This window comes from Schistocerca gregaria, chromosome 4, assembly GCF_023897955.1.
Source record: "Schistocerca gregaria isolate iqSchGreg1 chromosome 4, iqSchGreg1.2, whole genome shotgun sequence".
Lineage (NCBI taxonomy): Eukaryota > Metazoa > Arthropoda > Insecta > Orthoptera > Acrididae > Schistocerca > Schistocerca gregaria.
In genome coordinates, this window is record NC_064923.1 from 273,328,920 (window position 1) to 273,343,346 (window position 14,427).

At 39.7% G+C, this 14,427-nt stretch overlaps 1 protein-coding gene across 1 annotated transcript in view; it reads right to left on the reverse strand.

The window, feature by feature from the left end:
• The window catches only part of LOC126365995 (adhesion G protein-coupled receptor A3), a 172,360-nt gene extending 158,073 nt beyond the window's left edge, over positions 1–14,287 (reverse strand). Inside the window, exons 1-2 of the mRNA XM_050008817.1 lie at positions 13,614–14,287; positions 2,108–2,179 (exon numbers count right to left, since the gene is read on the reverse strand). Of these exons, the coding sequence (XP_049864774.1) occupies positions 2,108–2,179; positions 13,614–13,861 (320 nt within the window). The 5' untranslated portion in view covers positions 13,862–14,287. The remainder of the gene's footprint in view (positions 1–2,107; positions 2,180–13,613) is intronic.
• Between the last annotated feature and the right edge of the window lie 140 nt (positions 14,288–14,427).

The window sequence follows — 14,427 nt, forward strand, 5'->3', positions numbered from 1 at the left end:
GAGTCCACAATTTGTGAATTTCGTCGTGTACTTTGGCACCTGTTGACTGAAAATCTACTGCAATATTTTCTAGCAAGTCCTGTGTTATAACCCTGTTTTTAAAATCCCTGTGTTTTGTGAGCCACAATGCAGGAACATTTCCACTTTCTAGAACTAACAATTTTGTTCTTTCACTGATCCACATGTATTTCTCACTTTTTGACACTGACATTTTTTTACTGGTCCTGAATGCAACAAAGACCTGCAAATCTGAGAATAACTTCTAGCAACTGCCAAGTTCAGCAAGAAACAGTCCCCACTAAGTGACCTGCAGCAGTTTACTTGCTACTGGATACATTCCTTAATACACAACCATAAAACATGTTCCAAAATTATACAAAAGACTGACGTCAGTGATATAGGCATCTAGTTGTGTGTGTCTGTCCCATGGCTGTTCTGTAAATTGAGAGTGATGTGTGTTTTATTATTCCAGAAAACTGCCATACACTGCTGCTAGAAGAGGTGCAACTTCTTCAATATATTCTATCTGAATAGTGAAGGGATCCCACCACATCCTGCTGACTTTCCTCTGTTCAGTAATTTTAGTTGATTATCTATCCCATGGTCACTTATATCGATATTTAACATTTCAGAGGTTATGATATGACTGAAAGGAGGAACCACAGTAACAGTACAATTTTCCTCTGCAAAACAATTTCAGAAAATGAACTTTTTGTATTACAGCCTTCTCTCAGGTACCCTCCACTATTGTTACTGAGTGCCTACATAGAGGCTTTGAACCATTGACTGACATAATGTCAGACCAAAACATCTTATGATTCTCCTTCCAATCAACAGACAGAATTTTACATTAAATTCATTGAGTTCTTCATGCATGGCTACCATTGCACTCATTTTGGCCTCATTGTGTTTGTGTACAAGGCTTCAGCTATGTTTAAATCTGTAGTGAATTTCTCTTTTCTTTGAGAGTAGTCCACTAATGTGGCTACTGAACCATGATGGGTCTTTCTCATCCACCATAACTTTCCTCGGCACGTACCCATTTTGTACAACACTCTCTGAATTTGTTCATTTATACTTCAACACTTTAAATCTGAAAGACTAATGCTGCTCAAGTAATCTGAAATTTGTTTCTTACCACACTTGTTAAGCAGAAATATTTTCTTGCCACATTTCTTAACATTCTGTTGAGAACTGTAGCCAAAAACAGCCTGATCCTTAATTCTTTGTTGTAAACTGAATTGTACTTGTAAAATTTGAACCTATTTATAAACAGAAGACATAATGAGCCCCACCACTGTCTAACTACTTAAGATAATTTTTGGCTACGACATTCACAACAATAGCACATGAGACCCTGTTCATACCAGGCATCCTGATCACTTCACCCTCCAACTCTACAGCAGATAAGCTGAAATCTCCCTGTAATTCATTACCAGGTAATTTATGTGTAACCTTCTCCAAGCTGTCCCTGGAATGTCCCACCATTGTGATTCCTAAGACAGATGATCTATGAAAGCAACAAATAACCATGTTTGATCCTCCTTTAACACTTATCTCCACCAAAATTATTTCATATTTGGAAGCTGTACTAATCTCACTAGATATTGCCATATTAGTACAGCTATAAATACACTTATACAACTGGAGACCAGTCTATCTTTACAGTGTGCAGTCCAGTCAGAATTTAAAATTTCACTGCTATTAACTTCTGCTTTCACTTAGCTACCTGCTCCTATAAATGTACTCTGCTACCCTAGTAGCTTCTTCCTGGATGCAGTGTAGGTCTGACTTATGATGGAGGGTAGGCATCCAGGACTCCTACAATTCCGCACCCAATAATAGAAGTCAAAAAAATCTACATAAAAATCATCACAGAATACTATGATTAACAATTTTTTGCTACACAAACAAACTGAGCTTCCAAATTTAACTACAACATACTTATTTGTAAGCAGTTATGTATTGGCTATTGACATTAAAAGTAATTAATAGGACCATATTTTATGATTTTTGGGTCACCTCAATGTAAATACTGTCTAACTCATAGAGCAAACCAAGTAATTTCTATTAGATAATAAATTACAATACATTTGATTTTACTTACAGTTTCTGCAAATTTTGAAGAGTTGAAAAAATTCCAGATGGTATTTCCGTTATATCATTTCCTGAGAGGTTCCTGGAACATAGAGTTTGGCAGGTAAGGTCAACAAAAATTATTTTGTTCTTCACATAATTAAGATACTAATGATGTAAGCAGTAGTTGCTTTTTTTAAAAAATGCATGTAGATACGAAGACTTTCATGCTATTAGAACAATCCAACAGACAATGACATGTAAAATAATTTTGTTATATATTAGGGTCAATTCTTTGAAAGTCAACTCGCAAATAATGTCTGTTAACAGATAAGCATTAAATTTACACACACTGGACGGGAGAAAAGATTTACCTGTAACGACAAGTATAAAAATAAATGTCTGATGAAAAGTAATCAATTCATCAACTCGACTTGTAACAAAATAAGTAGTCTATAGTTAGATCCTAAATGCAGTGTATTTTAATTTTGCGGTAAGTCCAGGTTTTGTATGTTATACTGCAAAACAGACAACACACTAGTCTACAGAGAATGACTATTAATTCTGTGATAACATTATTTTTTGAAGATGTCTAAGGAAAAAGAATTCATAATATTACTGCTTTACATCTAGGTCGCCTACAAAATACAGTACCAGTCACTGTTTGCCAGAACACCTGGTGTATGACAGGTGAACCAGAAATTTCAGTTCCAAACTTTTATCTCCACATGAGCTCTCTGAATTTAAAAATGAGCTACCATTTTATGAGTAATGCCTCTCTCGTAGATGGTCACACTGACTATGAAACACCTCTGTAATGCTCTCATGCTGACCAAATAAAATAATTACAACTGCAATCTGTTTTTGACTTTTTCAATTTTCCAAAACTTTCTACTGTAACAATGACTCCAAATATAGGTCTACTCAGCAGTGGGTCATGAGAGTACCATGGTCTCTGCCTAGCAGCTACCTTCTCCATTACAGATTCGCATGACTGTGTGTTACGGCAGACACAGCATATGCAATGGGGATATGACAAGCAGATATAACCAGAAAAACTATTGGACATCAGCATTTGATAAATCTCCTTGCACTACAAGGGCTATCTGAAAAGTTCTCGGTCTCGCCCAGAGAACGCAGCACTACTCATTTGATTTCCCCCCCCCCCCCCCCCCCCCCCACCCACCCACCCCCCACCCCTTACGTTGGTACACATGTTAGTAGATGCCACATAAAATTGTAAGTCATTCCAGGCAGCAGATGACTGTAGACAGTTGTAGTGTGCTTAGTGTTGAAAATAGCAAAAATTGAGCACTGTGCAGTGATTAAATTCTTCGTAAAAGAAGGTTTAGCACTGATCAAAATTCATTAGCAGCTTTTAAATGTGTATGGCGGCTCTTCACCTTCAGTTGCAACCATGAAGAAATGGATCGCCAAGATTAAATGTGGCCATGAAAGCATCCAAGATGACCCATGCTAAGGATGTCCAAAAAGTCAAGCACACCGGAAATCACTGACAAAGTAGGCGATATGAGTTTGCAAGATCTGAGTATGTGTGAAGTTTCTAATGCTCTAGGGGTATCAAAGAAATGTGTCGGTCACATGTTGCAACAAGAACTTAACATGAGAAATCTCTGTGCAAGATGAAACCCATGTTTGCTCTCTGCAGATCACAAAGTTGGCGAGTTCCAAGAAAAACACAAGTAACTGTTTTCCACTTCTAATAAAACTGGACACACGCATTCATGAAAACAGACCCTGCTTAAAGAAGAAAAAAATTATCTTCGATCAGGACAATACACCTGCTCACGAAGGTGTCTTGGGAAAGGGGAAATTGAGGGATTTGCAGTATGAAGTGTTGGAACATAAACCCTATTCCCCAGATTTGGCTCTCTCGGACTTCCATCTATTCTCAGAACTTAAGAAATTCCTCACTGGTCGCCACTGTTCATCCAATTAAGAAGCCATTGCGGCTATAAATGGCTACTTTGCAGCATTTCTGGAGGAACACTACAGAGAGCTAATAATGGCTCTGGAACACTGCTGGATGAAATGCATTGAAATTAGTGGAGATTATGTTGAAAATTATATTGTCTGTTTCACTATCAGGCTGAAAACTTTTAAGATCATCTTTGTACTGCAGACAGGCAGTTTCCTGCAGTTTATAAATTCTTCAACCATCAAACAGATGCTAATAAATTTAGTTGCTCTTTGGACTTCTATCATTTCTTTTTCTCAAGCGTACAAATCTGGCTAATTATATGTTACGGTCATCCAATACAAGGGATATTTTATAAATAAGGTACAGGTTGGTATTACTGTGGACTGTTTGATGCAACAACATAGAAAATTACATCAGATGTAGTTGGAAGCTTGAGGAAGACACATGTGCCCTCTAACATAAAATTGGTGAGAGGTAGAAATGGAACCTGCATGGGTCTTGGGCACAATGGCTGTTGAAGACCAGACGTCAAACATCAAGATCAAAACTTTACATAATAAATACCCGACAGAAATCCACAGTGCATTAAGTGAAGTTTGTCATGAGTTTACAGTGGACCATAGTACAGTTTCAAGTTGGGTTAATGACTTTTGTGGTTGTTGTATGAGTATGGACGATAATCCTAGACCTGGAAGACCGAAAACATGAACAAAGTGTGAAACCTGTGGCAGATGCTGTTGAAGAAGATTGCAGTGTGACTTCTGAGGGACTCCCTGAAGACACAAGAATTCTTCCAATGTCAGTAATTCATATTCTGATGCATGGTTTGAGAAGAGAAAAATTTCTGCAAGATGAGTCCCAGAATGTTTGACTGCTGAAGAGAAGCACAGAAACTTGTGGACATTGCGACCTTGCTCAAACAATGATTCGACCATGAAGGTAAAGGATTCTTGTGTCAAATTGTCGCTATTGATGAAATGTGGATGACAGACTTTGAATTGGAGTTGGAATCATGGTGCAATGAGTGGAGAGCTTCAGTTTCTCCATGTCCAAAAAATTTTGACGCACTCAATCAAATGATGATTTTTGCTTATTATCACCAAGGAATCATCATGACAGATAGAGCTCATGTGGAACAAGTGTCACAGCAGTGTTTTATCATAACTTGAAGCAAAACTTGAGCAGAAAAATGCACAAAACCCATTCTCCACAACAATACTCACCCAAATATCAGCTATTTTGTAGCCCAAAAACTGCATGAATATGGATGGGAAGTGTTGCCCCATCCTCCCTACAGCCCAGACATCAGTCCACCAGAATCTGAATTGTTACCGAAGTTGAAAAAACCTATATCATGGATACTGTTATCTTTTTCTGGAAGAACTTTCTACCATCGTTACCCAAGCCATTCGACAGATGAACAGAACTGGTGTTGTGGATGGTATAATAGTGGTTCCAAGATGTTGGAATCAGTCATAGAGAAGCAAGGGAGACTATATTGAAGGACTGTAGAGAGTGACTGGGGAAAAAGAATTAAAAAAGAAAGTGTGAGTAAAAGAAATTAGTGTGCATTATTTATGAGATGTCTCTCAATATACAAGGGGTTTCAAAACTACATCGATAAACTTTGAGTGGACATAAAAGGTGTCTGAGAAACAAAATGAGGATAGAAACCCATGTCCAAAAACATCATCCAATGGTGCTACACTACATCGATGTTATAGATGCTGGCGCATGCTGTTAGGTCTTCCTTTCAGCAGCAGGCATGTCTTTGTACACAAACAGACCATGGGCAGAATGTACCACAATGTACCTGAAAGCAGTCTGGACATTAGATGTTGCTGAACATAGCAGAGGGGAATGACAAATATATGTAGTAGAAACACAGTGCTCAGTCACAGTTAGTTGCGTGCTGGTGTGGCGCACCATGGAGATGTTCACCTGGGCTGAGCTACAGGACATACACTCCATGTATATTGCAGCAAGAGGTAATGGGTGTGCAGTCTTACAAGTCCATGGGCAACGAAATCCCAACAGGCATCAGCCACACCACCTCATGTTTGTGGTCGTCCGTCAACATCTGGGTGAAACGGGTGGCTTCACACGGCATCTACACAACAAACGTTATCTTCGAAGGATGACTAGAGAGGTTTGACATGGACCCATCCACAAGTGCCTGCGCTGTGGCACATGTAATGACAAGCTACCACTCAGTGGATTGACAAGTGCAGAATGAGGAGGGAAGACATTCATTCCATATTCAGAAGATAAAGGTACTGTTGGCCAATAATTTTTCTCTATGTGTGGAGTTTGGGCAGTGGGCTCCGCAGTCACAAAAACTAACGACAGCCAGGAGAGCAGTGTGCTGACCACATGCGCCCCCCCTCCCCCCCCCCCCGGCCTTATATCCGCATCCAGTGATGCCAATAGGCTGAGGATGACATGGCGATCGGTCACTACCATTTGGCCTACTGAGGCCTGTTTGGACAGAGTTCACTTTGGTTTAGTTTATGTGTTATTTACAGACGAGATGTCCTTCACCCGTGAGGCATGTTTAACACCCACAATTGACAATGCTGGGTGGAGGCGAACCCTTACAAAGTCATCAGAAAAAGTTCGCCACCAATGTATGGGCTGTCATGGTCCACAACTACCTGACTGACCCCTACAAACTTCCCCCTCAACACACTGGCGACAGCTACACAACAAACATTTGAATTGTGCTGCCAGAATTACTGGAGGTGGTGCCACTTGCAGTGCATCAAAGTATATGGCTCCAGCATGATTAGGCACCCACACACTTCAGTTGAACTGCCAGAACATACACAGATGTCAGGCCTGCAGCAACGCTGGAGGCAGGCATTTTGAGCACTTACTATAATTTTATTTAATTAAAAAATAAGTGGTGAAAGCACTTTGTGGCGAGTACCAGCGATCCGATAAACTTATTTAAGTGAAAAAAAAAATTAAAACAGCCTCAGGCAGTTTGTTTCACATGCTGTTTACTTCGTACAATGTATTTAATTTCCTGTACTAATGGAACAAATGGTGTTGTATATACTTTGGACCCTGTTGTCTGATGGCTGCCACAGTGCCTACACATATGGTTCTTCTCCATTTCCTGACATTCATGGTTACTGTACTTTAAATTTAATAATGGTGCCAACATCTTGGGATATTTGTCGTTATTCATGTAATACGGACGATTATCGCACACGCCAGTGGAGTAGATGGCAATTACTGCTGTGTAGGCTGGGGTTCCCCCCATAATTTTGATGTTGTTCTATTTCTGTTACATCCTGTATACTACACCACAAAACATTGGAGATTGTGTACAGTTTTCTGGGAGACAATACATCTCCAGGAAGCACAGAAACAGAGCATCGTATTCATAGGAGGGAAGGCCTGTCTATGCAGTAGGAAGGCCCATCTGTTCCACTGGCAATCGTGGTAATCAGCTGTGATCACCGATTTAAAAAAAAAAAAAAAAGCACGTGTGCTGACCAGATGTGGTCTATTCACATAAAACATCACATCTGCTGTCGGAGAGGAGGCCTTGCGGCAGGCACCAGTGCCTATAACTTTGACACTCTGTAGCGTCATTGGATGATGCTTCCAGACACAGGTTCCTAAACTTATTTTGTTCCTCAAGAAACATTCTACATCCCCTCAAAGCATGTTGGTGTAAAATATATTCTTTGTAGGAGCAACAAGAAGCACAGCATCAACAGCAGAAAGAATACCAACAACAAACAACAGCAGCAAAAGGAACATATCTATCAAAAAGTGGTGCAACACAAAGAAGTGGAAAGCTCTGACATATTTAACAAGTCATGGAACATGTATCAGAAAGAAAGATTAGAGGCTATATGAGGGAGATTGTTTACTATAGTTGACAAAAATATTGTCTCTATTGAGATCAAAGTTGGTGTGACAGTGAAGTTATCTAGTCGCGTATAAACAGGTGTAGGTGAAACTAAGGTAATTGTTGGATGTTTTTACCAGCATCCCAATTCCACTGCTACATTCTAGAGTAATTCATAGAAAGTCTACAGTCAATAGCACAGAAATACCCAGATCATGCAATACTAGTTGTAGGTGACTTTAACCTGCCAAGTATAGAGTGGGATGTCTATGGATTCATTGGGGGAGGGGGGTACAGACAGACAGTCATGGGAAATACTTTTGAACACATTTTCTGAAAATTCTATTGAGCAGCTAGCTCAGCAGCCCACACGCAATGGAAATATCTGACCCTTGTAGCTACAAATAGGCTGAACGTTATTGACAAGGTCAGTATAGAAACAGGGATTAATGATCATGTCATTACAGCAAATATGATTATGAAAGTTGATAAATCAAACAAGAAGGCTAGGAGTGTGTTTGGGCTCAACATTGCAGATACGCAGTTATTAACATCTCACTTAGGCAGTGAATCGGCATCACTTAATTCCAATAACATGGATGCAGAGGAAATATGGGCAAAGTTTAAGCTAATTGTAAATCTTGGTCTGGAGAGTTACATGCTTAGTAAGTGAATAAAGTATGGAAAAGACCCACCATGGTTTAATAACGAAATTCAGCAGATGCTGAGGAAGCAGAAGCTGTTGCACTCTAGGTTCAAAAGGGGACGTACAAATGACAACAAGCAAAGCTAGCAGAGATTCACGCATCTGTGAAAAGATCTATGAACGAAGCCTACAATAACAATTCTGGTCATACATAAAATCACTGTGCGGGGCTAAGGCTTCTATTCACTCCCTTGTTGATCAGTCTGGTGTGGCAGTAGAAGATAGCAAAATGAAAGCCTAAGTTTTACATTTCACATTCACGAAATCTTTCACACAAGAGAACGGTACAATGATACCATCATTTGACCATCAGGCAGACTCCCATATGAACGACATAGAAATAAGTGTACCTTGTGTAGAGAAATAAATGAAAGATTTGAAACCAAATAAAAGACCAGGCCCAGATGGAATCCCAGTTAGATTTTAAAAAGAGAGCCCTATGGCATTGGCCCTGTGGCTAGCTTGCATTTACTGTGAATACCTCACGCAGCACAATGTCCCAAGCAAAAGGAAAAAAGTGCAGGTGACTATGGTATATATGTTGTTGTTGTCTTCAGTCCTGAGACTGGTTTGATGCAGCTCTCCATGCTACTCTATCCTGCGCAAGCTGCTTCATCTCCCAGTACCTACCGCAACCTACATCCTTCTGAATCTGCTTAGTGTACTCATCTCTCGGTCTCCCTCTACGATTTTTACTCTCCACGCTGCCCTCCAATGCTAAATTTGTGATCCCTTGATGCCTCAAAACATGTCCTACCAACCGATCCCTTCTTCTAGTCAAGTTGTGCCACAAACTTCTCTTCTCCCCAATCCTATTCAATACCTCCTCATTAGTTACGTGATCTACCCACCTTATCTTCAGTATTCTTCTGTAGCACCACATTTCGAAAGCTTCTATTCTCTTCTTGTCCAAACTAGTTATTGTCCATGTTTCACTTCCATACATGGCTACACTCCAAACAAATACTTTCAGAAACGACTTCCTGATACATAAATCTATATTCGATGTTAACAAATTTCTCTTCTTCAGAAACGCTTTCCTTGCCATTGCCAGTCTACATTTTATATCCTCTCTACTTCGACCATCATCAGTTATTTTACTTCCTAAATAGCAAAACTCCTTTACTACTTTAAGTGTCTCATTTCCTAATCTAATTCCCTCAGCATCACCCGATTTAATTTGAGTACATTACATTATCCTCGTTTTGCTTTTGTTGATGTTCATCTTATATCCTCTTATCAAGACACTGACCATTCCGTTCAACTGCTCTTCCAAGTCCTTTGCCGTCTCTGACAGAATTACAATGCCATCGGCGAACCTCAAAGTTTTTACTTCGTCTCCATGAATTTTAATACCTACTCCAAATTTTTCTTTTGTTTCCTTTACTGCTTGCTCAATATACAGATTGAATAACATCGGGGAGAGGCTACAACCCTGTCTCACTCCTTTCCCAACCACTGCTTCCCTTTCATGCCCCTCGACTCTTATTACTGCCATCTGGTTTCTGTACAAATTATAAATAGCCTTTCGCTCCCTGTGTTTTACCCCTGCCACCTTTAGAATTTGAAAAAGAGTATTCCAGTCAACACTGTCAAAAGCTTTCTCTAAGTCTACAAATGCTAGAAACGTAGGTTTGCCTTTTCTTAATCTTTCTTCTAAGATAAGTCGTAAGGTCAGTATTGCCTCACGTGTTCCAACATTTCATACACGTGGTTCTCTTCTCTCCAAAGGTCTCTTTTATTTTCCTGTAGGCAGTATCTATCTTACCCCTAGTGAGATAAGCTTCTACATCCTTACATTTGTCCTCTAGCCATCCCTGCTTAGCCATTTTGCACTTCCTGTCGATCTCATTTTTGAGACGTTTGTATTCCTTTTTGCCTGCTTCATTTACTGCATTTTTATATTTTCTCCTTTCATCAATTAAATTCAATATTTCTTCTGTTACCCAAGGATTTCTAGCAGCCCTCGTCTTTGTACCTACTTTATCCTCTGCTGCCTTCACTACTACATCCCTCAGAGCTACCCATTCTTCTTCTACTGTATTTCTTTCCCCTATTCCTGTCAATTGTTCCCTTATGCTCTCCCTGAAACTCTGTACAACCTCTGGTTCTTTCAGTTTATCCAGGTCCCATCTCCTTAATTTCCCACATTTTTGCAGTTTCTTCAGTTTTAATCTACAGGTCATAACCAATAGATTGTGGTCAGAGACCACATCTGCCCCTGGAAATGTCTTACAACTTAAAACCTGGTTCCTAAATCTCTGTCTTACCATTATATAATCTATCTGATACCTTTTAGTAGCTCCAGGGTTCTTCCACGTATACAACCTTCTTTCATGATTCTTAAACCAAGTGTTAGCTATGATTAAGTTGTGCTCTGTGCAAAATTCTACTAGGCGGCTTCCTCTTTCATTTCTTAGTCCCAATCCATATTCACCTACTATGTTTCCTTCTCTCCCTTTTCCTACACTCGAATTCCAGTCACCCATTACTATTAAATTTTCGTCTCCCTTCACTATCTGAATAATTTCTTTTATTTCATCGTACATTTCTTCAATTTCTTCATCATATGCAGAGCTAGTTGGCATATAAACTTGTACTGCTGTAGTAGGTGTGGGCTTCGTATCTATCTTGGCCACAATAATGCGTTCACTATGCTGTTTGTAGTAGCTTACCCGCATTCCTATTTTCCTATTCATTATTAAACTTACTCCTGCATTACCCCTATTTGATTTTGTGTTTATAACCCTGTAGTCACCTGACCAGAAGTCTTGTTCCTCCTGCCACCGAACTTCACTAATTCCCACTATATCTAACTTTAACCTATCCATTTTCCTTTTTAAATTTTCTAACCTACCTGCCCGATTAAGGGATCTGACATTCCACGCTCCGATCCGTACAACGCCAGTTTTCTTTCTCCTGATAACGACATCCTCCTGATTAGTCCCCGCCCGGAGATCCGAATGGGGGACTATTTTACCTCCGGAATATTTTACCCAAGAGGATGCCATCATCATTTAATCATACAGTAAAGCTGCATGTCCTCGGGAAAAATTACGGCTGTAGTTTCCCCTTGCTTTCAGCCGTTCGCAGTACCAGCACAGCAAGGCCGTTTTGGTTAATGTTGCAAGGCCAGATCAGTCAATCATCCAGACTGTTGCCCCTGCAACTACTGAAAAGGCTGCTGCCCCTCTTCAGGAACCACACGTTTGTCTGGCCTCTCAACAGATACCCCTCCGTTGTGGTTGCACCTACCGTACAGCCATCTGTATCGCTGAGGCACGCAAGCCTCCCCACCAACGGCAAGGTCCATGGTTCATGGGGGGTATGGTATATAAGAAAGATAAAAGAACTAATCTTCAAAATTACAGACCAATATCCCTAACTTCTGTTTGTTGCTGAATCCTTGAACATAATCTCAGTTTGAATATAATAAATCTCCTGAGATCTATGGATGAAGGGCAACAGGCAGTTCCATATTTCTAGATTTTCGGAAAGCACCTGACACGGTGCCCCATTGCAGGCTATTAATGAAGGTACGAGCATATGGTATAAGTTCATAGATATGTGAGTGGGTCAAGAGCTTTTTAAATAACACAACCCAGTATGTTGTCATCAATGACGAGTGTTCATCAGAGACAATAATATTTTGTGCCACAGTGTGATAGGACTGCTGTTGTCCTTTATATACCAAATGATTTGGTGGACAAGGTGGGCAGCAATCTGTTGTTGTTTGTTGATGCCATAGTGTACGGTAAGGTGTGTAAATTGAGTGACTGTAGGAAGATACAAGACGACTTAGACAAAATTTCCAGTTGGTGTGATGGATGGCAGCTAGTTCTAAATGTAGGGAAATGTAAGTCAATGTGTGTGAGTAAGAAGGGGGGGGGGGGGGGGGACTGTAATGGTTGGATATGTATTACTACTGTCCTGCTTGACACAGTCAAGTTGTTTAAATATCTGGGCATAATGCTGCAAAGCGATATGAGGTGAAATGAACATGTGAAAATTGGTAGGGAAAGCAAATGGTCAACTCTGGTTTATTGTGAGACTTTTAGGAAAGGGAGGTTCACTTGTAAAGGATATCGCATATAGGACACTGCTGTGACCTATTCTTGAGTACCGCGCGAATGTTTGGGATCCGTACTAGGTCGCATTAAAGGAAGGCACTGTAGCAATTCAGAGGTGGGCAGCTAGATTCATTATTGGTAGGTTCAAACAACATTTAAGTGGTATGGAAATGCTTCAGGAACTCAAATGGGAATCCCTGGGGGGAAGGCAAAGTTGTTTTCGAGAAACACTATTGAGAAAATTTAGAGAACCAGCATCTGAAACTGACTGCCAAACAATTCTACTGCTGCCAACATACACTGCGCTTCAGGACCACAAAGATAAGATACAAGAAATTAGGGCTCATACAGAGGTGTACAGGCACATGCTTTTGAGTGCTCTGCACAGAGTCATTATTATAAGCCACATCTACATATCAAGAAGAAAAGGAAACCATTCAAAAACAGTTCTGTTATGCTCACATATCAAGAAACTTTAATTTTGTTTATTGACATGAGCTGCATCAACAAATAATTGTTAAGATACTATGGTAGAGTTTACTGATAGGTGACTCTTGCGCCAATATAAAAACAAGGTAAAGATTAAGCTAAATACATAACTACTATCACCATCATTTCTTAATTATTTGTGTGTATAATTATAACCTGGGGAAAGACAAAACAATAGTGTTGTTATTGTGGTTTCACCTACCCCGGTTTCAATAAGTAAGATAATGGTAGCCTAATTCATGACACAGACACGAGTAAAAGCGGCCAGAATAACCACCAGGTATAGTTGAGTACTAGTGGACGAGATAATGGTGTAAGTCTAATGGAACAAAAATAAAGCTTTCTTTGGATATTGCTGCTATACTCGCAACTGAATACACAATATTAACAACACAAAGAGTGATGCACAATTTATGTAACTATTTTACTTGACATTACATCATAGGAAACACATGTTTCACTTACAGTTGAATGATTTTGCTAAAGATGTTATCGAACCGAAGCTCTCCCAGGGAAGATATCCTTGTTTCACCGCCACATTTCAGCTTCAGGCCGTCTTCCGTCGTGAATGGAGGTACTTGCACATGGAGTTTTGAACATCGACATAATGTTCCACAAACTGATACGTTCTGGAAACAATTAAATTCTCTTGCTCCAATCAATAAAAGCAGCAAAAGCCACAAACAAAGCCTTTCCTCGATAACGAAAGTCATTTCGTCCTTGGTTTACAACTGACAACAACTTTGTTGATGCACTTTAGAAACATGACTAACGGTTCTTAACAATGAATTCATCGTCGTATGGTAATGAGACTTGTTGTAAGAGTCACCGGGCTTGTAAATAATATTTTGTAGCCTGGAGAGCGACATTTTAGCATCTTTTGTAACGACTACATACCGTTCACATTTCAAAACAATGACAGTTCGGGTGACAAAAATTCTGGTTATGTGGGAGTATCATTTAAGTACCTCATCTTTATTGTTCTTTCATTCTGAGTTTGAGCCCATACTTCAAGTGCTTTCCACACTGTAAACATTTTCTTGACACTGAACTTACTTTTTCTCACAAACGCACTGTATGTCAGCAAAACAACTCATGTTGACAGCCGATATGTTACCTAAACTGAAAATATCAAAGATATAAGTATCACACAACTTGGAACAAAGAGGTTATCTTCTAATTTGAAAGTTGCTTGTGTAGTATAAAGATACGACTTAAATTTTACTTCTCTACACTGAACGATATTCGCTGTGAAATTATTCAAAGTCAAATTTATTCA